This window comes from Podarcis melisellensis, assembly GCF_964234715.1.
Source record: "Podarcis melisellensis genome assembly, chromosome: 9".
In the NCBI taxonomy this organism is placed as follows: Eukaryota; Metazoa; Chordata; class Lepidosauria; order Squamata; family Lacertidae; genus Podarcis; species Podarcis melisellensis.
The window spans coordinates 53,869,355-53,894,570 of record NC_138541.1 but is presented as its reverse complement, the minus strand read 5'-3'; the positions used below and the strand labels follow the sequence as shown (position 1 = coordinate 53,894,570).

Below are 25,216 nucleotides of genomic sequence, written 5' to 3'. Positions count from 1 at the left end.
GTTGTAAAACTACTGGTTATTCTTTATTTTGTTCTAGTATCCTTTTCTATAAATAAACCTGTTTAATGCTCTTAAATTAAAGTGGTCTGGGAGGATTCAGGAAAAGCAACTCTCATCTCAAGTATCTTGTACTGATATACAAAATTAAACATATACAGGGAGAGTCCTATTGCTCTCAGCAAATGTTGGTAGCTAGTTGTTGAGAGGACAGTTAAGGGGAGTCTTAACTCAATGGACCAAGCGACCTAGCAATATTCAGCGCTAAGGGCCTTGTTAGGGTGCTCCTAGGATGTTGCAATACCATCTCGTACATTTTGCATCTCCCTGCACCCTGCATTTTGAAAATCAGAAAATCCATTTTATTTTTTCCAATATCACTAAGGGGATTAAGTTAAATTTTTCTGGTTTGTGTTTTTTTTTTGTATTTAATGCACTGGTTCTAAATACATTTTATTGGGAAACCAGTTCTATTAAAATCAGCAGGACTAATTTGGGGGTAAATATGAGAAATGAGAGGTTAAACATTTCTTGTCAATTCCAATAAGTGCCCCTCCCCTGTCTTCTGATTATAGGTAAAGGATAAACAATTTTTGCTTCTAGTAATACTGGGGTACATTCTGCTATACTTTCTTAATGGGCTGCACAACAGCAATTTATGGAACTACATTGCTGTCAATGAAGAATGCACACGCACACTATGGTACATCAAGCTTACAAATAATGAACCAGGTCTGTGCAGATTCTGATATAACCAGACAGAGCATAATTGTTTGTTTTTCCTCTTCAGAGCACAGTTCACTGCTCCTCTGGATACATCATGCATAAGGAAGGAAACAATGGCCTTAGAAGAAGGCCCATTAGCTATATTTGTTTTATTTGTCTTACACTCCAGTCCTAAACACACAGACGGCATTTATACCTTCACAATTTTGTTTCTGTCTGGCGGATCCGATGCACGCATCGAGGGTACACATTCCTAGCCTGTGGGCAGTCTCCATTGATTTTCTAATGTTCCACACAGAGATGCTACGAATGGAACAGAAAACGTCAAGTTCAACACAAGTGGTATATTCTACCACCTGAACTTTTCTGCAGCTCCAGCGATTCCACTGGTGTTTTCAAAGAACTTCCTAGTGAAATCCGATGCCCTTAATCTGCTTTCAGCTTGGATTTAGAGGCAAAGACCACTTATAGAAAATTTCTAAGATTCTATCATCAAGAGGATAATATCCTCTTCCTACTTAACAGAGATGACTCATTACTTTATGTTGCAATTTCTATCTTTTGAAGGGGTGCTTTTATTCTAGTCCTTCTTTTTTAGACCTAGCTCTGGGTTGAAGTGCACTTTTCAAAAACCTTCTAAATTAGCCCTATGTACCAAGGACTGTCCGCCCTACTTATGAATCTTGCACAAGAAAAACTGACAACACTCTTGAAAATTTGAACTGATTTACTGTGCGTGCACAGGCTTGTTAATATTTCTGCTAGACGTCCACAGAATACCTCTGCTAAAAGTCTGCTGAAATGATCGAGTGGACGGTGAGTAAGGAGTGATATACTAGAAGTTAATAAAATTATGTGTGACGTGTAGAAAGTATATGAAGCTTTTCTCCCTCCCTCTCTCACAGACATGTGATGGGGGTGAATGTTGGAAGATTCAGAATAGTGCATAGTCAACTATGGAGGCAAAAATGGCCACCAACTTGTTGTTGTTGTTGTTTAGTTGTTTAGTCATGTCCGACTCTTCGTGACCCCATGGACCAGAGCACGCCAGGCACTTCTGTCTTCCACTGACTCCCGCAGTTTGGTCAAACTCATGCTGGTAGCTTCGAGAACACTGTCCAACCATCTCGTCCTCTGTTGTCCCCTTCTCCTTGTGCCCTCCATCTTTCCCAACATCAGGGTCTTTTCCAGGGAGTCTTCTCTTCTCATGAGGTGGCCAAAGTACTGGAGCCTCAGTTTCACGATCTGTCCTTCCAGTGAGCACTCAGGGCTGATTTCCTTAAGAATGGAGAGGTTCGATCTTCTTGCAGTCCATGGGACTCTCAAGAGTCTCCTCCAGCACCATAATTCAAAAGCATCAATTCTTCAGCGATCAGCCTTCTTTATGGTCCAGCTCTCACTACTGGGAAAACCATAGCTTTAACTATATGGACCACCAACTTAGATGGCTTTAAAAAGAAATTAGACAAATTCAAGGAAGAAAAGGCTATCAATGGCTCTGTTGGAGGTGGCATTGCTTCTGAATAACAGTTGCCGGAAACCACAGGAGGTGATAATGCATTTATGCACAGGTCCTACTTACAGGCATCTGTGAAAAGTGTGCTGGACTAGATGGGCCATTGGGCTGGTCCAACAGGTTCTTCTTATATTCTTATGGGTTTTGATAAACAGAAACCACCTATATCTTTCCAGCTGAAAGGCAATATAGTAATCAATTTGATTTCTATGCTGATCAGATGTTCCTAGAAATCTTATTAGCATGGGGGCATTAATAGGTTGGCGTTCTGGTTCCTCCACTGAGACCTTATGTGGCTTACTGGACATTTTGTTGTTTGCCAGTGCCAATGTTTGCAATCTAAATGCAAGGGATAGATATATATATTACTAGGTTGTAGCGGACAAAACTGCCCCATCTGCACAAGAATTTCTGTTTATACAGTGGAACTTCCTCTCCCCACAAATCTGCTCCAGAGGTTTTTGGGGAAAACCCCAGAAGACATCTCTGCCCTCTCTCTGGTGTGTAAAGCAATGTAAGAATGCAACTTGAAAAGTGGCAGGGGGAACGGTCTCACTGCATTGCAATCTGCTAATGTGTGCATAGCCTTTGTTTCTAAAGGTCTCACTGCAGTCCAGACCACACAAAAACTGCAGTTGAAACATAAAGCAACGGACATCTTTATTCCTTACAACAATGCATGATACCATTCCAACACATTTTAAGTGTGACAAACTCCCTGTCTGTAAAAACAATTTAATGTGCTCACTGGTGTTCTGACAACTCAAAGGTCACTTGATACATTGCCACAAGGAAGAGACTTTGCACCTTTTGTGAACTTCTACTATTTTTTGTTTTTTGTTTGTACAAGGTCAGATCATACAAAATAATCCCAGCTACTTCAGATATGGAAGTGTAAAAATTTCCTTCTTGGGGGAGACCAGGCTTCAGCTATTCTACTACAGTGGTACCTCGGGTTACATACAATTCAGGTTACAGACGCTTCAGGTTACAGACTCCGCTAACCCAGAAATAGTACCTCGGATTAAGAACTTTGCTTCAGGATGAGAACAGAAATTGTGCTCCGGTGGCATAGCAGCATCAGAAGGCCCCATTAGCTAAAGTGGTGCTTCAGGTTAAGAACAGTTTCAGGTTAAGAACGGACCTCTGGAACGAATTAAGTACTTAACCCGAGGTACCACTGTATAGTATAGTGAATGTACTAACAGCAGCCAGCCAGATCCTTCTGGAAGACCTGGAAGATGGTGAGCTCCCCAAGTTTGTCATAGTGCTTATGATTATAGGCATTCGTTTTTATTTTTTCCCCTGATAACATTTATAAGCCACTTTTCACCACAACGTGGCTTTTGCGGGTAATAGTTCAGCTAGACCCACTGGCAGAATCCTGGCTCTTAACAACAACAGCAGCAGATAGCCAAGAGATGGGGAGCAGGCTGTGGGGAAACCACAGGAAAGAAGGGTCTCTCATCTAGAAGGGTCTCTCATCTATCCTTCAGGCTAACAGTTCTTAAGCTTTCTTTTCCATTCACTGCTTGACAATTACTGGGAATGGACAACTTATTAAGCTTCTGTTTGTTCTTCAGGCCAGAGCACAGATATATATCTCAAGTTGCAATAACCATAGCCTTGCCTTTCTAATGCAATGAATGTGCCTTTCTTGGAAAGCAAAGTTTTTGTAGTCAAGTGCAATGTTTGTCAGTTTTAGGCTCAGGTCAGCAAAGTTACCTTTTATTTGGTAATTTTTTTTAAAGGGGAAAAGTAACATATTACACCAGTGCTGTATGATGAAAATAATAGGCTCTAGATCAGAGACTTGTTAGCCTATTTGACAATCTGGCCCTGGTCAAAAACAGCCTCAGTCTCAATAGTAAGAAAAAGTAAATCAAGTGCAAGGCCCAGTTCACAGGTCTTCTATTCTTCCACAGTGTTTAGTGAGCCACCTGGATGGAGCTCACGGATCGCAGGGTGAGAATCTCTGCTATAGTCTTTGAGAAGCACGCAACTAGCTCAGAGCCCATTTAAAGCCTGAAAGCAGTTAATCTAATCACACTATTTCGAACCCACCCCCAAGGCACACCCCAAATTGCTCTAAGGACAACAAGTATCAAAAACGGGGGTTGATCCTGGTAAACAGGGACCACGGTAGCATCTGCTGACATCTACACAGAAAAGCTGCTTAGGCAGTTTACATCTATGTCACTACTTTCATTGTCGCATCAGATGACCCGGTATATTTCACTGCAGCCCTTATGATAATCAGATACTGTCTCTGTATTTTCCATCTGTTTGCAGGTCTTTCAAGGCTACTAGAAAGGGCCTAGCCTCTTCAGCAGTAAAAAAAAGATTTTTATTAAATTATAAAACAAGCAAAAAAAAAGGCACAGCAAATACAATTAGGGGATACACATTAAAGAACAATTGTTTTCACTGTCACATTACAGAGCCACACATCTAATATTAACAGTTACACAAGATCAGAAAAAGAGCACAAATTTTATAAATCACAGTTATGAGGTCCACATTTCATACATTGCAACAGGCAGATAACTTTGCAAATCATTTGCAGTAGCCTAAGTGATAAATCCCCAGCAACTGGCATAGAAATATCTCAGGTCTTCAGATCCTTTCAGGACTTTTATATTGTGTGTTATTTTCTCAGATATTGCCAAATTCCAGACCTTTTTATACCACAAAGACAACTGTAAATCATGCCATGTCTTCCATTTTTCAGCAATGGAAATTTGAGCAGCTGTCAATACCAACATTACTATTTCTACTGAATGAATATTTGCTGCCTGATCATCTAGAATGTTTACCAGTGGTTATTGCATTTGAATAGTGGTCCTAGTAATTTTAGGAATATATGTCACTGAATTCTTTGACAGCTTTGGCTCTATAGAATTACCACTCTAAGATGATGGGATTTATATTATTGCTACATGCGGTCCCACATTCAGCTGGAAGACAAAACTGCTGTGATAAACCAATAGCTTATTTACTGCTCTTGCAGATTTTACTAAGATTTTACTAAGCAGTGTGGATCTGCCCATGCAGTGAAGATTATACGTATACCAAAGAATATATTTTTAAAAATCAAATTATTGCAACAATTCTATTTAGCCAAAGCAACAGCAGAAGCAATATTAATAGCAACAGCTTAGTGCTAAAATAAACTAACTACTAGGGAAGACAGAAATGTGCAATGGTAGCATATCCTTTATGAAGCATTGAGTAGGCAATCATTGCCACTAGTTGATGGAAGTCCTTTAATGTGAGTGATGAAGAGAAATGTGCAGAGATAAAGCTAGAGGGGAAAACACAAGAGGGAAATCTTCTGATTTCAACTATTTGATTAGGGAGGACAAAAAAGTGCCTGACTTACATGCGTTGTCTGATGAGGAGATCTTACAGCCCTGCTTTTTACATTGAGCTTGGCTTCTAGGATAAAGAAATGTATGTCAAACTTTGTCTCCTTTTATAAGCGTGTTAGTTCTATTATAAATTCCCCTCAATTTATGCTGCAATTCATATGCCAGAACGGTCACATTAACTGCAGTAGAATTATTCTGGGTAAACTCACAGACTTAATTTTTTTGGGCTTGCACAACAATACTCTGAAATAAGTGGCTTGAAGTTCACGACATATCACTTTATTAATATTCCATAAATGTCTTCAGGTGAAATCCTGACCCCCATTATAGTCAATCAGATTTTTTTATGACTGCAAAAAGACTCCCCCCCTCCTTTTAACATGCTGCAGTGAATACTATCCAAATTCTTAGCAACATTTTGTTAAAAATGAAGTGCTAAGTGGTTTTCCTCTGGCCCAACAATTTGTAGAGCATTTTTCCCTTGACATATTCAGTAGCACCCACATAAAAGAATAATGAAATATGCAATCTTTCAAAAACTTTTTGAGTTTCTCTCCTGTTCTCATTCCCTCCTTGTGCCCCCATCATTGTGCCCCCCCTTTTAGTGCCATTTCCCCCCTCTGCTTAGAAAAGGTCATGACATTTCGGGGTGTTCACTTCCTCAAGAACTATGCCGAAGCCTGAACCCTTGAAGTAATGAGTTGTGTCTGCTCTGTCAATGAAATTTTGCCACAGGCAGAAACAAATACAGCAGAACTAAGACCAAGATGCATCTGCCCACTGCCTATGACAGTTTGTGGTTACTAGAATTCTGAAAATTATTGCAAAGCATTTTGCAAAGGGCAGAAAAACATGATTAGCCACCTGCTCTTGTCATTCTTGAAACCTCTGTGTGGTTTTCAACCTTCACATACATGAAACAAAATAATTCAAGCTTTATAAAGCTTTAGTCCTTATTTGTCTGTCTAGAAAACAGTACATGCATTGTTCTTTGTCATAATAACAGCATGTGTTGGTTCTTTATACCTTTTAGGACATCTTTAACAATGCAGCTTTTTCTGCAAGGAAGGCTAGGGTTTATTTACGTACATAATTTGGTGTAGGGCATGTGTCTGGTAGAACAATCCAAAACCTCTTTGAACTGGGCTGGGGCGGAGGTGGACTGTGCAGAGGTGTCCCCTTCCAGGCTCTCACCAGCCCCCTGCTGAAGAACTCCTGGCTGGTGGCAGGCAGTGAAAAGCCACAAATGCCAAAAATGACTAACCAACATGGGTGCATGTGGACAGGTGTGCTAATTAAGGTATTTCTAGGGTAGTAACTATGGCACATAAACAGGTCATGCTATAGAGTAACAGGCTTGGGAAAGTATCAATGGCTACATTGTGCTTTTATTAGAGGGCAGTGTAAAGGGTTTGCAGCTTCCCCTTGTATGCTTTCAAAGCGGCTAACAATCTCCTTTCCCTTCCTCCCCTACAACAAACACTCTGTGAGGTGAGTGAGGCTGAGAGACTTCAGAGAAGTGTGACTAGCCCAAGGTCACCCAGTAGTTGCATGTGGAGGAGTGGGGACGTGAACCTGGTTCACCAGATTACGAGTCCACCGTTCTTAACCACTACACCACGCTGGCATCCAAATGTGGAAGTCCTTTGTTCCTGCAAGATCTGCAGCTGACCACAGCACACTGAGTTCTTAAGGGTATGAGTCTGGCAGTTCCTGATGAAAACTGGATCTGAGAATTGACCAGAGATATTCTGAGTTGGCTAAAAAGAAAAGGAAGAAGCTAAACTGCAGCAAGAAAGACAACTGCAGAGAAGACCTTTAGAAACATTTACTGGGAAGAAGTATTAGATGTGTGTCCAGAAGAAAGGTGCAAATGCCTGTGTGATTCCAATCCTGGTTTCAGTAGAATGAACACATGGGGCAATTTGTTCAGCAAGTGTCAGGCCAAAGCATGATATTTACGTTGACTCCTGTCCATGCTATGACTTTCACACATAGGTAAGTGTAGCAAAATAAACTTTACACATGGTTTTACTTTTACCTTTGTTGGTAAATGGCCTCAGGAGTTGAGTAAACAAGTAATGATGAATTGTGATACATATGCCTGAACAAAACAGCCCTAGTGAATTATGTGTTTGCTGCATAGCATTTTAATAAGTCTCCTCTAATTTTCTCGTGATCCACTTTTTCTTCCTGTGGGTTATTACAGTGCTTTTCATATCGTTTCAGTTTTTCTATAATGATTCCTAATGCATTAAGACATTTCACTGTTATATGGAAAGTAATCAAGGTCAAGAGAAAAAGGACTATTAAATCTGTTCTTATTCAGTTTTGTATAAAAATATGTAAATGTATGAAAAGGGTATTAATTAACATACGGGTGGATGTAAAAGAAAATATGTATATCCTCATCATATTCACAGGGGACTTCAGCTGAGAAACTAGTTAACTTTTTATCATACATTAGACTAGCAGGTAAACATTAATATTGTTGAAAGCCTTATTATGTTGCTGTGATGTTGCAAAATCTATGTCAAGGTGACATTATGTTGACAGCTGATCTTCGTCTATTATAGCAGCATTTGGCACATATCCTATTATGGTAAACCAGAGACCGTGGAGAGTGTAAGTCGGGCAAGTGGTGTGAGGCAGGAGAGGGCAGCCAGGAAACAGGCAGGGTTTCATCAAGATTAGATCTTCTGAAAACAAGGAAATAGGTCTTCAGGACCCTGGACAGAGCCCAGGAAACAAACAATTTGTTCCAACCAGGTCAGCCTCAACTGAGTCTTTTTGTGCTCTCTGAACTTGACGTCACCTCTCAGGCTTTGTCTCCCTGATGAGGAATACAAAGACTTAAGAAGGCAGCCCTCTGACCTGGAGCTTAGCACTCAAGCACTCTGCAAGCTCATGCTGCCGGCACTCATGCCCTGAGTCGGTGGTTTGCAAGGCTGTTGGAGACAAGTATTCTGGCCCTGCAAAGGAACCAGGTTGTGGAGCTGCAGCCTTGGCAGATCCAGGTGCAACGAACTTTGGCATTTTAGTCTTGGTGCTGCTGGTACTGGTGGGAGGTGGTCTTCAGCATTTCAGGCTTGGGGAGTCTCTGGTTCAGTAGTCAAAGAAAACCACGTTTTAAAAGTACATAGATGACCCTTGGCGTCCCTTTCCAACTTGACTATTCTATGACCTGAAGGCAGCCCTATATAGGGAATTTTTTTAATGTTAGATGTCTTCCTGTGATGTTTCCATTTGCTGGAAGCTGCCTAGGTTGGCTGGGGCAACCCAGCCAGACGGGCTGCATATGAGTAAACTATTACAGTGGTACTTCGGGTTAAGTACTTAATTCATTCTGGAGGTCTGTTCTTAACCTGAAACTGTTCTTAATCTGAAGCACCACTTTAGCTAGTAACTGTGCTTCATTGGTTGCTGTCGTAATTAAAACACACTGACCTGCAGCTAAGTAATGCTTGTATGCAGAATACCTAGGTGCATAAAGACTTAGTGAAAGAGATACAACCATCAACTTGTTTGGGTTTCTGTATGTAAGGAAACTATGCAATACAGTGGTACCTCGGGTTAAGAACTTAATTCGTTCCGGAGGTCCGTTCTTAACCTGAAACTGTTCTTAACCTGAAGCACTTTAGCCAATGGGGCCTCCTGCTGCCGCCGCGCCGCTGAAACCCGATTTCTGTTCTTATCCTGAGGCAAAGTTCTTAACCTGAAGCACTATTTTTGGGTTAGCGGAGTCTGTAACCTGAAGTGTATGTAACCCGAGGTACCACTGTACATAGATGACCGTTGGGGTACCTTTCCAATTCGACTATTCTATGACCTGAAGGCAGCCCTATATAGGGATTTTTTTTTTAATGTTGGATGTCTTCCTGTGATGTTTCCATTTGCTGGAAGCCGCCTAGATTGGCTGGGGCAACCCAGCCAGACGGGCTGCATATGAATAAACTATTATTACTATTCCTTGTAATAGTCGTGGGCTCCCCTCTGCTCCCTGAGGCGTCTGAGGTCGAAGCGCCTCCCACGCCCTGGGCGTAGAACCTCCGCCCTCCCCCGGGGTTTCCAGCGCCCCTCACGAGCCACCTCTTGCCACGTGCTGGAAGTCACTTACTCCCCGCCGTCGCCTCCCGCGCGCGGCAGACGATCCCAACTCCTCGGCGTCTCGCGCGGAATGGCAGGGCGGGAAGGAGAGGCTGAGGAGGGCGGGGTGACGTGGTCGCCGTGAGTCAGGCTGCCGCCTGCCTGCCTGCCTGGCTTCCTCATGTCCGGGAGATTTAAAAGCCCGGGCACCTCTGACTGGGAGCAGAGCGGCGGGAAAAGCGCGCGCGCGCCAACTCGAAGGGCAAGAACGCCGCGCGCGCCAAAAGCGGGGACGGAAGCCATGCAAAGGGGAAGCGCCTGCTGGCGGCGGCAAGAGCAGCCTGCGGCCGACAGCAGCAGCAGCAGCAGCGGCACCAACCCCAGGAAGCTGCGGTCTGGCCCGGGAGCCGCCTGGGCTTTGCTCCTCTTCCTCCTCGCCTTTGGGGCGAGCGCGTGCAAAGGTAAGGGCTCCGTTTCCGAGCAATGTCTCTGCATTATCAGCACAGCGTTTCTTTATGTTGGTTCAACTTCCCTGTAGAATGACAGATTCAGCTCTTACTGGGTTTAATATTGATATTAAATGCCTTTACCTTTGTTACTAAAGTCGTCAATTAATGCAATTTCAGCCAGGTATTTCCTTGGAGTTCTTTTAATTATACTGTGAACATATTTCGAGCTAGTTACCTCCAAAACAAAGATCTATAAAAAGAGAGACAAACCTCTGTTTTTAAAGGGCCACCGTGCACGCACACGTCGGTTTGCAGCTTTAGAAATCCTGCGCTGTTAGGAAAGCAAATATTTTCAGCCCTTTGCAAAGAAGCAAAGCGACCCGCGCTTCTTTCTGGACTCTGCGTTTCGTTGATGCAGGCTAGGCAGGCGGACACCAACAGGTAGCAGCTCTTCCCTGGTCCATTGAGATGCTGGCAGACAGCTGCAGATCTTTGGTCAGGGAGAAGGATGGAGGGTTATAGTCCAGTTTGCTCTATGTATGCTGTGCCCGAAAATGTCTTCCTTTTGTGCCTGATGAGGAATTATGTGAAACTCAAAAGCTGATGTCGTCTCACTCCAACCTAATACCATCCTACTGACCACAACAGTTTTGTCATTTCTTGTAATGGTGTATAGGTATGTTTGTAATGTATTGCATTTTGGCTTATACGAGACTCCAAGGCGTGTTATATGGAATTGTCCCATAAGGTGGTAGGTCAGATTTCTGCTGTCAATTTATTATAAAAATGATGTAGAGTCGATTTTAAAATCCTGTCCTGTAGTAGAAGTAAACCAGCAATAGCATTTTAGTACAGGTCGTTGTTCCCACTTTCAGAGTAAATTCTGTGGCACATAACTGAAAGTCACCTACGTCTACTTTAGATTAGTTAAAATCACAGTGAATGATATGTGTAGCATTTTTCTGTTCAGCGCCTGCCTGAGCATCAGCATTTTACTGGGAGATAAATTTTGTAGGAAAAGTAGGATAAAAAACAAGTGTCCTTTTCTATTCACAATCCATTCTGTGGTTTAGACTCTCCCCTCCCTTGTTAAGCGTGGATGGAAAATGTCTATTCTTTAATCATCCTGATTGCATGTAGGATGGGCATGTTAAAGGGTGATATACACAACCCTGAATGAACATCTTAATAATAAAGTAGCTGTCAGTTTAATTTCAACTTCGAAGTTCAGAGGAATTTGTGCAGATTATAGTTAGCAATCGTTTCTTCTATTCTAGTCCATTAGATTTACCAAAAGAAAAAGAAAAGGTATGGGGAAATGAACAAGAAGTTATTCTTAGTCCTGAACAAAGCTATTTTATTCCCTTGACTTGAATGTAATACACAGATGTAGTTTGCATCTGTAAAATGAAAGCATGAAATGCAGAACAGAATAACCTTCAATACTTGCTGTGTATTTCCATAGTCACCTTACTTATAATTTTAAAATCTTCATAAATATGACAAAGAAGAAAAACATAGTAATCTAACAGTAATTTACACAGCTGCTATGCATAGTATAATTGTGGGCCAATAAAAATGTAAAGGAATGTTTTATTTTTGTCCTTTGTTTTCACATTACACACTGCAAGACTGAAAGCAGCTAAAAAGTCAGAATAGACAATCTCTTTCCAAATATTAAATATAATTCTGCCCCTTCCAGTTCTTATTATCTGCCAGTGAAGATCGCTTGCCACGTGAATTGGTAGTAGATATATTTCTATACTAGCTAGAAAAGTGCAGGCCACTGAAGGCAATAATTACAATTTTCATATGCTCTGAAATTTTCACTAAAAAGCTTTCCTTGTGGACAAACATTTAATTCTGGGGGTGCCCACCTGTTTTTACATCATCTCAGAAACTGGAGGTTTGGAACATGCCTTTGTTGGGACAATGTCTTGTTCCAACAGGAGTTTTGTATAGGAGCTTATTCATTTCTAACCAATCTGCCTAAGGAAGTATTTTTTTTCTGAGCAAGCTTAATATTCCATTTTTTTTAGCTGAGCAAAAAGAAAAACCCCTCGTTCAATACAAAGTCTCCCTGTCATTTTATGTGGAATTTAACAAGGTGCTAAATAGTAAACAGAATTAGTGACAACTTTAAATAATAATACTTTTACAGTTTCAGAAAACTTCCTTGCTTTTAAAAATATATATATAAACAACTCTTTTCTGCGTGAAGCCCTCCTTGTATCTGAGATACATCATTAATATCTTTCATTTTTGTTCTTTCCGTAGCTTGAAATATTTATTTCTGAAAATGTGCATGTTTAACATATTTGCAAATTGTCTTGGTTTTGTGAGTTACATTGAAATAGCCATTGGCTACAAATAAACAAAAACCAGACCAATTGATACAGTACAGAACTTTATATTCAGTGCCTAAATTGTTTGTGGTGCTGTTAAGTGTTGAATCGTAACATCATTCTCTTGTTTGTGACATTCATTAGTTTTCACTCAAATCCTCACACATAAGAGCTAGAGAACCCCATATTGATGTTGGCAATAGAGTGTGCCTCCAAGGGTGAAGTCAAACCACGTTGCTTTTGCTCTGTTAGCAGCTCAAAGCGACCTCTCCAGGGCACAAGCCTGGGCAGTGTGTATGGAGGTCCTGGGCTGCCCATACAACAAGACCTCCCTCTTGACCTCATTGATGCGGTCCAAAGGGAAGCAGAACAATATGTTTGGCACCAGCTTGGCAGCAGGAGTTGCTGGAAGGAGGTGTACAAATCACCATCCTTAGGGACTCCGTTCTGGATTCGTGTAGGATTTACTCCTTAGCCTCTTCTTCTACTGAAGACATCCAACAAGGCAGCAGAGGTTTAGGATCAGAGTTTTCCTTCTCCTAAATGGGCTACCTTCCCAGGTTGACAAGCCCCACCTGCCCCTTTATAGCATGTGCAGAGACCACCTTCTTGAATGTTGGACCCACCATTGGTCTCATTTACTCAATCCACTGGAACTTGTCTTCACATGCAGGGGAAGTCCCTAACTTACCAAGGGTTTGAGACCCATTGGCTTGCCCTCACTTGGTTTAGAGGGCCACTCAAACTTGTTCCTGGGGTGTGGCCATTGTTGCATGCTGATAGCTTCTAGGAGCCACAGGTGAGAGCGGAATGCAGGTTGGGGGACCAAAGGTGGACAAACTACCCCAGAAGGAGCATGATGTGTCCCCCACCAGAGGTACTACCCCTCCCTTAACACCCCAGAGAACCTGTATTATAAATAATATTATGAACAGGCAATTAATTCTAATTTCCAGGTGCACCGATGGCACCCCATGTTCTACAAGGAGAACCAGATTTGCAGTTATCAAATGAGGTACAGTGAAATGTCTTCTGTACTGTTTGTTAATTTTTTTTATTTTAGAAAAGGCATTTATTATCATCATCATCATTATAATTAGCACACCTGCTATAGTTCCTTAAGAACAATATAAGTTATCTTTATTTGAAAGGAGCAATCTGCTTTCCAATACAAGAATGGCGTGGTAAGGGGCTGTCGGCAATGTGAGATAGTGTGTGCATCACACTTTCACGGTGCAGATTGAAGGAGCACAAGTGACGCTTTAGAACAGCTGTGGCCGAATACTGCCAGTAAAAGAGCTTGCATCCTGACAAGATTTAACAAGAACAGAACAACTAATGTTCATGCTTTCAGGAATTAGGCTCTTAGCTCTTTTCAGGCTTAAACCTTTACTCTGGTTAGATTTGTTGTTGGTGCTGCACTTAAGATGGGTTAAAAGTTAGTGCTGCACTTAAGATGGGTTAAAAGATGGGTTATTAGCATTAAAAGTTCTGTTCTCTGATCTGTCAGTTAAGATCTGGCTAGTGTCTCTCATGGACGGACTTCTCATGTGTATTACACAGGACTTGGTGTTGCCAAATGCTCCTAATCTTATGCTAAAATGCTTGAGTGAGCTCTGAGTTGCTGTTTTGTGAAGGCTTGTCACAACGTTGGGTGCAAACTCCTCTTTAGGAAGGGGTGTCCAGTTGTCTGGCTTTCAGAGGGGTGGTGGTGGTGGTGGTAAGCCTTCGTTCTCTGTCAACTTAATATTAAAAATGATGGGACCTCACATAAAATTCAACTTGTTATTTTACTATTTTGCTTCTTTTTCAATCCTATGCTATGTTTGCTCTCTTGTCTATATTTACAGATAGATGATGTGTGCTCTACTTACATGGTCAGGGATTCTCCATCTCAGGTCAGTCCAGTTGTTTTATTATTATTATTAATAATAATAATAATAATATGCTAAATTTGTCAAAGTAGGTGCTATTGCTTCATTTATCACGTCCCTCAGATTCTTCTTCTCTCTCCCTCCCTCCCCCCCCTTTAGTCCTCTAATACATTGGAAGAACTTTGCTATATGATTCTGGAACTTCTACACAAAGCTCAGGTAAATCCACCTAACGTTTTATTTCCGAAACATGGCTGCCAGCATATTTTGTGCAGTGTAGGGCATTGCAATTGTGCAGTTCAGTGTATAATAAATACTGATACAATTCTCAGCTTTGTAGCTTTCTGGCAGCAAGTGCTTCAGGGCTCTTTGCCGAAAACTAGGTTTCCTTACACGGTAGCAAAACTGCTCTTTGATGTCTGAGATGTAGTACAGATGCAAAGCTATGTGCTGCTGTTTCTCTAGAAAGTCTAATAGAACAGAATGTGTGCCAGCTGGCGGTTCGGACTCCGCTATTTCTAATCAATACTGTTAACATTTTGCAGTTGGGAATTTGTGTGTACTTTCAGCTCAATAATTCCTTGGTTGCTTAAAAACAGAACAAACCCTTAGTGGAAAGATGGGCCACTTAACCTTCATATGACTCATAGACTAATCTTGTGTCTTCCCCCTCTTTAAACGTTTTTTGAGATGCTGGCGCCCTTGGTGTGCAGTTTAGAATCTTATCTCAGTTACCACGTTCTATAAACAAGGTTTCTGGTGCTAGTGGGCTATATAGGGCAGGCACAAAGATAAGCTAGTGTATTTGGACTGTATCAAGAGAGAGATATCAGAATCCCGAGGGTGTTAGCTGGATAAGATTTCTAGGGACAAGTCTTTAGTGCCCTGTATAGCTTGTTCTCCCCAGGACAAAATATTACCCTGAGGTAAGATGTATTCTACAATTATCCTTGGAATACTTTCATGATATAATTCTACTTCACATTGTAGCTTTTGTTATTATTGTGGTAGAACTTTCTGAGAAAGGGTGCCATTCCCCGCAACCATTGCATTCTTTAAGAAACTGAAACCAAAACCGACAAGGAGAGTATGAAATGATTGTGTTTCAGTAATAATTTGTTCTTGATTGTAGTTTCATGGCCCAAATTATCTTGAAGAATTATCTAATGCCATTGCCTGCCTCTGTAAAGCAGTTGTCGCATTCCATGTAGACTCAGACTTCTGAACCAATTGCAGTGAACAGCCAGATGACAGTTCTGGGTAAAAATATTGATTCCGTGTAGTTTCTGTGGAGTATAGCTACCGTGGAGTAGAAATGAATATAAAATAATTTAAATCTTAAACAGTTAATGGTGCAGTCCTATGCATGTTAACTCAGAAGCAAATCCCAGAAGTAAATTTAATGGAGCTGAGTAATCTCAAATAAAAGTGCCTAGGATTGCAGACCCAATCAACAATTCCAAAGATACCAAAAATGGTAAGTACAGTGGTACCTCAGGTTACATACGCTTCAGGTAACAGACTCCACTAACCCAGAAATACTACCTTGGGTTAAGAACTTTGCTTCAGGATGAGAACAGAAATCATGCTCTGGCGGTGTGGCAGGCCCCATTAGCTAAAGTGGTGCTTCAGGTTAAGAACAGTTTCAGGTTAAGAATGGACCTCCGGAATGAATTAAGTACTTAACCCGAGGTACCACTGTACTGTACTGTACCATGCTATTTTGTTTTCCCCAAATGACCACTCCTTGTTTGTTGAAAGTCTTTGCCAATTATTTCCACAGGAGTCAGATGAAAAGGACAACACCAAAAGAGTAAGCTCCTTGCTTTTAATTTTTATTTATTTATTGTGTGTTAACTGTCTCAAAAATCATTACATATTAATCTGTTTCAAAGTAAAATCCACTTTTAATTTCTTTGAACAGTTCTTATTCCATTATTCTAAGACCCATGACACAGGCAACTCAGACATTCTGGTAAGTGGAACTGCCCATTCCCCTGTGAGTAAAGACAACATGATATTATCATTATTATTGGGGCTTCAGTTGATTCCGCCTGATATTGAATTCCTAACCTGTAAAAGGTTTTTAAAACCAAGAACCAATCTTGCTTATAGCCTAGTTACAACATAAGAAAGCTAAATGTCAATGCCAGAAGTTCTAAATTTAGTAAAACTTGTATAATTAAAAAAAGGAAAGAAACCGATGCCGAGTGACAGACATATATGGAACTGACTAAAGACATATCTGAAGTAATCATAATCCAAACATTTTAAAGTTAAAGCTGAGTTAAAGCTAAATAGTCTTCTAATACAAATTAATGTTTTTATTCTAAAACGCAATAAGGTTAATACTAGTTCCTTTAATAAGGATTCCAGCTACAAATATAGATAGTGTGAATTCTAAAATAAAGTTTTCTTCAGAAAGAACAGTTTAGAATATTTCTTTTTGGGGGTTTTATCATAAACAAAGAAACAAGAAATATCCTATATACAAACATAATGGAATAACATTTTACATAAGGTCTTTCTTTTAAAGTTCCACCAAAACACCAGTCACACACACACACACACACACACACACACACACATATTTGTCCTGTGTCTTACATTAAAGTTTGTATCTGTTTACTTACTGTTCATTTTGTAACATAATCGGTGTTCTTTGTTTATTGCCACTGTTGTCTGATTCCTTCATACCAATAGACAATATAATGGATTTTTTGTGTGCCAGCATATTACTAAAATGTTATAATTATAGAAATATTTTGTAGCAAAAAGTGACAAAGCTGTCATGAATTTGCAATTTCTTTGGGATGTATATCTTGGCAGCTACTTTGTGTCTTAATAATTCAATGTTGCAGTCCCATAGAAGTTGTACATTTTATTATGTTTAGCTTATCACCAAGTTTATACACCAATGGAAATTCGAATACATTTTAAAACATACATTAAATAAGCTGGGCTTTTGATTTCTCACAGTATTTGAGTAAATAACCCCACGCAAATCTTTTGCTAAAAGTAATTATATTAGAACCACACCTAACTCATTACGAAATCACAGAATAAGAAGATGTATTTAATCTTTAGCTTTGAGCCTCATGGGCGCAAAATAGACCATTATGCCATTAATATATTTTGCGAATAATGGTTATATGTCTGCTGCATGAAATGTTTTGTATTTTTTAAAGAAGAATATAAATGAAATATTTTGGAGAAACATTATGTGCAGTGCTGTTCAGTTATGCCCTGACCATAACAGATGCTGCATGTATATTGGGAGCACTTGCGGAACAGCTTATTCTGATTTGGGATTCAGGTTTGTAAGGGCAACAAAAATTTAGGCTTGAGGTTTCCTGGGGGAAGCGAGGAAAGCAGTAGAGCAGAATGTACCTAGACTGAGGTTGAAATCCTATACACCTTTACCTGGGAGTGTCCCATTTAACTCAGTGTGGCTTACAGACTTGTTTAGGAATGCACTGTAAGGAATGTAGAAGAGCAGGAGGTGAAGCCCAGAATTGTTTCAACTGTGGCCAGCAACTGCTGCTTTTTAGCAGTATTATAATAATAATTATTTATTGAATTTATATACCTCCCTATTCATGCAGGTCTCAGGGCGGATTACAGAATAAAATCAAAATATAAAACCGCAAAATGCATAATCAAAATAAAAACAACAATAATTCCATAAATATCTACCTTGGTTGTGTGCCTTCAGAATAACTTAGCATATTGAAATTGAGTTGCCATTCAAGTATGTTGGCCTCACTAAAGCTTCAGCTTCAACTTTTCTCCTAAATATTGTACCTTGTATTGTGGAGGGCTTCTGGAAGGGGGTATATGGATTGTGGGGTTCTGTGTAGGATAAAGGTACACTACATCTTGATTAATGAGGCAAGTTCTTCTTTGTGACCAAGACGAAGAATTATGCATGAAATGCTATTAAACAGATATGCTAGTGCAATGATTTCTGCATGCATAATAGAAATTCCCCTCTCCTCTCTTCTACCTATGTGCTCCCTGTGCCCTCCCCAAAGCCTTGGAGTAACATGCGGAACATATTTAGGGAGTATGTGTACATGCAGGTGAGAGAAGAGGGTGGGAAAGTTCCTTTGCAGAGCCAAATGTTCTTGCACTACAAGATCTGTTCAGTTGGATGCTGCTTGGATTTATGAGTTCTTCCTGGGTTTGCAAACTTTTCCTGTCTGGATATCTAGGAACTTGGCATTATCCTGAGACTGTCCATCTAGCAAGAAACCATAGGGAGCTTTATCTAATGTCTGTGGTGTTAAGATGGCTCATGGCAACAAACAGAGGCAGCTCATCCCATTTCACTGCCTGAGGCGAAACAGGAAAGTGCACACACTGCACACCACCCTCCTTGCTGCCCTCGCCAAAGCCTCGCTTACTGGGGTCACAGAGCTTCTGGTGAGATCTCATGAGGGCCCCACAAGAAGTCACAGAAGCCTCTGGAGGTATCTGTGTGATCTTGTAGGGTTCTTGTGAGATCTTGCCAGAACAGAGAATCCATTGTAGCTGCTTCTCCGGAGGCAAGAAGGTGTGTGCCCATGGATTCTGCCACCTGAGGCCCTGACAACAAACACTCAGCGATCATTTGCTTTTCCAAGCAGTGCATCTTGCGTACCCATGTCAAGCTTGCAACAAACACAGGATTGGTACTCCTTGACGCTAGTTATTTCCTCATCAAAGAAGTTTAACAGTGTGCATTTATGCAGGAAATTGCAACATCAGAAACAGCTATGGGAATGTCTAAAAATATTGTCCCATCAAACATCTTCCATCCTTTGCTTTGTGTGCTCTGTTTTTGAGTCAGTGCTGCAGTGAAGGGTTTTGTTTGTTTGTGTTTATACATCTTGAATTTCATTGTCTTTCATGTGTCTGTATTCGTATCCTCTCAGTCGTCTGTCCTGCATCCTTTGCTGCAACTTGTTCCACAACTGCATGAGAGGAGACTGAAGAGATACAAAGCGGACGTATGTAACGATCCATTTTTCTTTCTAAAACATGCTGTTTATTATTCTGTATCATTATACCGTCTTTCAAGATTGACTGATACAGTCTTTGTGCTTTCTTTAAAGCACGGCATTATTCTGCATGCTTCCTCTTCAGAAGAGTAACATGTATGTTGCTGTATGTCATTTTAGAAAGTTACATAAACTGGAAAAATCTAATAATTGACCATTTTATACATCTAAACAACTGTATTATCTTTCCTTTTGAATGGTTGGATTTGAGGTTGTGCTATGCTGGTTGAAATTAAGGATTGTAATAATGTCGTTCAAAGGGCTAGTCCTATGTGGGGACAGCATCTCATAGGATTAGGCTTAATATCCTGGTACCAAGGCTGCACAGAACAATATTAGTGCTCTTCAGCCTGTCCTGTGACCTGATCTTTGACCCTGGTAATAGCAGCAAAAGTGGCACTGTTGAACCTTGATTTATCCCTGCTAGTATTTTATTAAAGCCACGGGCAATGGGGGAGGCAAGGGCTAGCAGAAGTGAAGTAACAGTGATCAGTCAGAACAGTGATCATCTTACTTGCCTGAATATGTGATTTCAGGCCACTCTGCCTATCATAGCCACTTGTAGGAGGCACAGACCTTGGTACAAATTTTAGTTTTGTCAGTATCCATTTTAATTTCTTGCACTAATTAGATGTCTCTGCCACAGCTTTGAATAGGTACTAGATTTCCTTGAAGCAAAATGCAAATTTGTTAGATGACTCCATCACAGTCTCATAGGATCCACTGGGAACAATCAATTCCACGCTATAGGGCATTGGACTGAGTAGATTCTTTTCTTTTCTTTTCTTTTCTTTTCAAGGCCACTGGTTTCATCTAGCATATGTTTTTTTACTTGGAAAAGCAACTAAAGAATAGATCTGCCAGTCAGTTGTGAAATATCCTTTCTGAGATACTCAGCTCTATTACTTTGGACAAAAAAGTCCAGTAATTGAAAATCCAAATTTATTTCATTCTTAAAAGCAGAGCTGCCAGGATAAGTAAAGGTAAAGGGACCCCTGACCATTAGGTCCAGTCATGGCCGACTCTGGGGTTGTGGCGCTCATCTCGCTTTATTGGTCGAGGGAGCCAGCATACAGCTTCCGGGTCATGTGGCCAGCATGACAGCCGCTTCTGGCGAACCAGAGCAGCGCACGGAAACACTGTTTACCTTCCCGCCGGAGTGGTACCTATTTATCTACTTGCACTTTGACGTGCTTTCAAACTGCTAGGTTGGAAGGAGCAGGGACCGAGTAACAGAAGCTCACCCCGGATTCGAACCGCCAACCTTCTGATCAGCAAGTCCTAGGCTCTGTGGTTTAACCCACAGCGCCACCCATGCCCCGCAGGATAGCTGCTTTTAAATCAAGAGAATTTAAAATATGAATCACATCACCAGGAAAAAAAGAGAGATTTAAATTTGTTTTTGTAATGCATGCATTTCTGGAATAAGAGTGCCTTCTAGTTGCCGGCTATAACAGCCTCGCCAAGTCACCAAGTTTGAGTCTTCAAGAGCCAGCTAGTTTCCTGAGGTGTGATACCATAAAAAACACTGGGTGGAATATTGCCACATTCTATCCATTTTTAAGATGCTACGCATTTAATTAAACTTCAGATGTATATGACTAGCTACTCCCTTCTTCCTCTCCTTTCAGAGCTTCAAATCCCATGAGGTACTGAAAAAACAACTAAAATAAGAACTATCCAACTCTACAATTTGATGATTCTATTTAGTTGCTTGCCTTTAAGAGGAGAAATCAGAACAAATGATTTTGTATGTGACCTACTAATAAATATTTCAGAATTCCTTTTACCTTGTAATAAAGGAAAATGATGCAAACAGCGAATACATACTTAACACTATCATGGCCTGAGGTTATCAGATTTTGATTGGAAGCAGTTAACTAGAAGGCAAAGAGGAAAGCAATCTGCTTAGCACAAATGCTAAAACTGTGAAGAGAACACTATGTCCAGCTGATAAATAGTTCTATAATGGAATCAAGGCAGGCTGCTAGCATGCATTAACAATTTAATAGAAAATACCTGCAGTGCCCTTTGAGGAAATAGCAAGACATACAAGATGTATTTGAAATTATTTTATCAAATAAAAGAGTGAGCCATTTTATAAGGAATGACTTGCAAGACTGAAAAAGAGTCCTGCTTGTGGCCTTTTGTTAATCATATTTGCAATTTATGTGTTGAATTCAATATTTGTGGAAGAGTCTTTAATCTAACAGAGGCCTCTGCTCATAGAACATGCAATTTCCCCCAATTCTCTCGTTCCCCCTGCTGCCCCCTGTACCCTCAACACACTTCTGGAGAGCCTACCAATCTTTAAGAGCAGATTTTGGGTGGGGGAGCACAGAATGTTGCAGGGGAAGAGAGAGTTAGCAAAAATCACTTTCTTTCTTCTTCATGTAGAGCAGTGGTTGCCAGTTGGTGCTCCGTGGACCCTAGAGGTCCACGTAACCCACCCAGGGGGTCCTTGGCACCATTCACATAATAAAAATTACTAGGGGTCTGCACTACTTAGCTAATTGGGAAACCAGAGAATCAAAAACCCTTCCAGAAATGGAATGGCACAGTTCAATTCAACCCACTGAATATCTGAAGTTCACATATTATTTGGCATATGCTCCTAACTTTTTAAAAGTCATTCAGTTTCCTTGCTACAGCTTTTGCAGGTATACTGATTAACTGCACTGCCTGACTTCTGAGAATATTGTACCTAATATAACAGAGTGCTGGTGTGGGTGCTTTGCTATACAGATCACTTGCCTCTTATGCAAGGGTTGTCTTCTGGGAATAGCACATAAAGCCGGAATTACACATAGTAAAACGAAAACCTTGGAAAAGCCCCTGCACAAAAAATCTTACCTTCCAGAGCCGGCAACCAAACATGTCTTACCTGTTCCCCTAAGCAAGGCAAAGAGCTTTTAATATTAATATTAATATCAATATTAATAGCTATTCTTATTGGGTTCTCTTCCTGCATACCTCTTTTTCTGGAATTATTTTCTTCCTTATAGATTGAGAAAAAGCTAAATTGTGTGTGAACATTTCTTTGTTGCTCATTCATTAAATAAGTAAAAAGATTTAAGTATATATATTTTTATTATACCAAGGCACAGTAATAAAGAAGCTTGTCTCTGTTTCTCATTCCAATTTCAAACAAACAAAATGTAGTTTTCCACAAATCTATGTATTCGTTGAAGTAACTCGCAGCTTCTTTTGTTTGCCTATTTTTATTCCTCTTTCTAAACAGTCACCAAAAGTAGGCTGGACTCTCCACCCAACCCTGCCACTAGCCGTAGCACAAATCCTAGAGATATGCAATCATTATAAATTTATATTATATTATTTTTTTATTTTTTAATAAGAAAATTCCCAGTATTTCATGCTGTTTATGACCACTTGTGTTGCAGCATAAATTGTTGTTACATTGCTACTTAAGTATGTGTTGTTTTGAAATCTATTCTCTTTTCAGGAAGAACTTCGAATACCTGGAGGAATTCAAAGTAGGGGCTACTTTATCTTCCGGGTGTGTATTATTTTTTTTTGTAGTACGCCGGTGATTTTGAAACAAACAAATTCAAGCATTTTTGAATCCACTTTAAATTTGTTTAAATTTTTGAATCAATTTTAGTGGGCTACTCAATTAAAATTCTTTTTAAAGCATTCAACAAGACACTACTTATTTGACATTATTTCTTTTACAGCCACGCAACGGAAGGAGATCTGCTACATTTCGTTAAAATGGTATAAACCTTATTTTTTCACTCAGAACAGACTTTGAGCATTCATTCTATCTGTACAGAAAATAGTCTAAAATCCACGTTTTAAAAAGCAAGCAATAGAGTTGTAGTGCCAGGAAAAGTTGTAAATGAAAATTATACTATTCTACTGGATGAAAGTGTCAATAAATGAGTAGATAAGGGTTAATCAATCAATATATACACCAAATGTTTCAGAATTTTTGCCATGCAACAAAAATGAAACCCCTCGCCGAATATTAAATCCAATGTATCTCTGTGACCCACCTCCTTACCCTTCTGAGAGGGTTACAAATTATGGTGGAACAGTTTGATAACTTTGCTGATCTAAAATCATTGTATTAAATGGATCGTGAACAGCCAACAACATAACGCAGGTACAACAGGATCAGTGTTATTGTGTTAGAAATGGTCAACACTTAAATAAGCATTGTTGTGTCATCAAAAACAGAATCTCTAGCATGGGCTAAGTTGCAGGCATGGCCCGACTTGGCCTTCCATTTTGGGACTACAGTTCCCATCATCCCTGACCACTGGTCCTGTTAGCGAGGGAGGATGGGAGTTGTAGTCCCAAAACATCTGGAGGGCCAAGTTTGGCCATGCCTGGGCTAAAATATAGAACTGGCCCTACACATCTCACATGGCCTAGGCAGAATTCATATGGCCATGTGAGATCCAACAGCATGTTATAATTATTACAGTTTCCAACATAGCATTATGCTAGCAATAATATCTGCATTATTGCTGTGATTACTTCTTAGAATCAGGCTACCAAATTTAAATTTAATAGTGACCCCCTTTTAAAACAAAATTACAGACCAGATTGTTTTAAGTCCAGCCCCTGCCCACCTGAGTGCAACGTTGAATGCATTTAATGCATTCTGGGGACTGAGATCATGTGGATCAAAATGCCACGAAGTCTCTGTATCCTCAGGACTCTTGGTTCTCACAGATCCACCTGGCTTCAACAGCTTGTTTCACATTGGTCATACGGTGCTGGAAGGAAGAGGGATTTGCTGTCTTCATCTCTACTTGATTGCAAAGCTGGAGCCCCCATGCTCTACCCACAGATAGAACCAGCCAATGGGTTCTCCTGGGCTGTTCTGGGCTGTGATTATTGGGTGGGATGTGTCTGTGATGGCAAGGGATCTCTTAAGACATTTCAGGAGTTTAAACAAGTTCAAAAATGGAATTTCCATCCCCTGACACTGCCACGCTATATATGTCCTTTGCCAGGATTGTAACAATTTTTAAAGTCACTACCCATTATATACTTGAACATTTTTATCTTTTTCAGGATTCTTCAGCCTCACACCTAAAATCATTGCAGACAAGATGGGCATTCTTTATATGTAAAATGCTCTCTCTCTCTCTCTTTCTTTTTAGATACTTCATCCACTATGTACATTTCTTATAATTAAAAAAATGCAGTGTAACCCTATGCATGTTGACTAACAAGTAAGTTTCGGTGTGTTTAATGGAGCTTACTCTCAAATAAGTCAGCATAGGATTGCAGCCTAAGGTGCAGTTGTTTCTTTCCGAAGTATCTTAAAATAATTCTGTTTCCTCATCTCATGTTCTTTGCAACTATGTGTGTAATAAAACTGAAAACAAAATACTGTTGGTGTTAAGATTGTTGCATGCAAAATACCTCAACCATAGCAGTATTGCTACACGTGGTGTGTTCCCTCTCACCACCTTTTGTTGTAAATAAAGACACTCCGTAGAGAGTTGTTTTTAATGAGAATTTTTCAGTTTTTAATGTCATACTTTCAAGGTTTGGGTCTTATGGTTTGCAATTATGGTTAAGTGCTTTTGTTATATAAACCAGCATGCTAATATCTAACATGAAATCAAATGGGCCCTTCTTGTATACTAGTGGAGCAACAGAGCAGTGGAACTATAGTCAATGAAATTTAGCAGTGGGTAAAACTTTCAAAGAGGAGAACGGGTGCTATGAATTAGAATCACATTTAGAAAGCACATCTAACAATAGCCAGTTATTCAGCTAACTGGATCTATTATTTCCAGAGGGATTTAGTTTACTGTAGCAAAAACAAG

At 40.2% G+C, this 25,216-nt stretch overlaps 2 protein-coding genes across 13 annotated transcripts in view; one reads left to right on the top strand and one right to left on the bottom strand.

Annotated features, from left to right (window-relative positions):
- Window positions 1-25,216, bottom strand: part of EXOC1L (exocyst complex component 1 like) — a gene marked incomplete at its 5' end in the record, with an annotated part of 113,497 nt that overhangs the window by 73,073 nt on the left and 15,208 nt on the right. For 2 of the 11 annotated variants that reach the window (XR_014171523.1, XR_014171524.1), the window contains one exon: window positions 19,055-19,334. Of the gene's footprint in view, window positions 1-5,621; window positions 5,678-6,636; window positions 6,734-14,588; window positions 15,664-16,506; window positions 17,841-19,054; window positions 19,335-23,422; window positions 23,549-24,004; window positions 24,246-25,216 lie in introns of those variants that run through there. The other 9 variants (XM_081924656.1, XR_014171519.1, XR_014171520.1 and 6 more) reach the window with 9 other exon arrangements.
- NMU (neuromedin U) lies at window positions 9,796-24,902 on the top strand. Of its 2 annotated transcripts, none has more exons than XR_014171516.1 (10): window positions 9,796-10,157; window positions 13,447-13,505; window positions 14,341-14,388; window positions 14,524-14,583; window positions 16,148-16,177; window positions 16,289-16,339; window positions 19,281-19,355; window positions 22,870-22,923; window positions 23,102-23,823; window positions 24,453-24,902. XR_014171516.1 is itself a non-coding variant. In XM_081924637.1 (10 exons), the coding sequence occupies exons 1-9, from the start codon at window positions 9,878-9,880 to the stop codon at window positions 23,135-23,137; spliced, it is 693 nt and encodes a 230-aa protein (XP_081780763.1). In that variant the 5' UTR covers window positions 9,797-9,877; the 3' UTR covers window positions 23,138-23,141; window positions 24,453-24,902. The 2 variants fall into 2 exon arrangements, 1 of the variants encoding a protein (XP_081780763.1); XM_081924637.1 differs by having other exon boundaries at window positions 9,797-10,157; window positions 23,102-23,141.

Coding starts and splice junctions, on each gene's coding strand:
- NMU (XM_081924637.1), top strand. CDS start 9,878: ATGTCCGGGAGATTTAAAAGCCCGGGCACCTCTGACTGGGAGCAGAGC. Junction 10,158..13,446: donor TGGGGCGAGCGCGTGCAAAG/GTAAGGGCTCCG, acceptor TCTAATTTCCAG/GTGCACCGATGGCACCCCAT. Junction 16,340..19,280: donor CAGGCAACTCAGACATTCTG/GTAAGTGGAACT, acceptor GTATCCTCTCAG/TCGTCTGTCCTGCATCCTTT.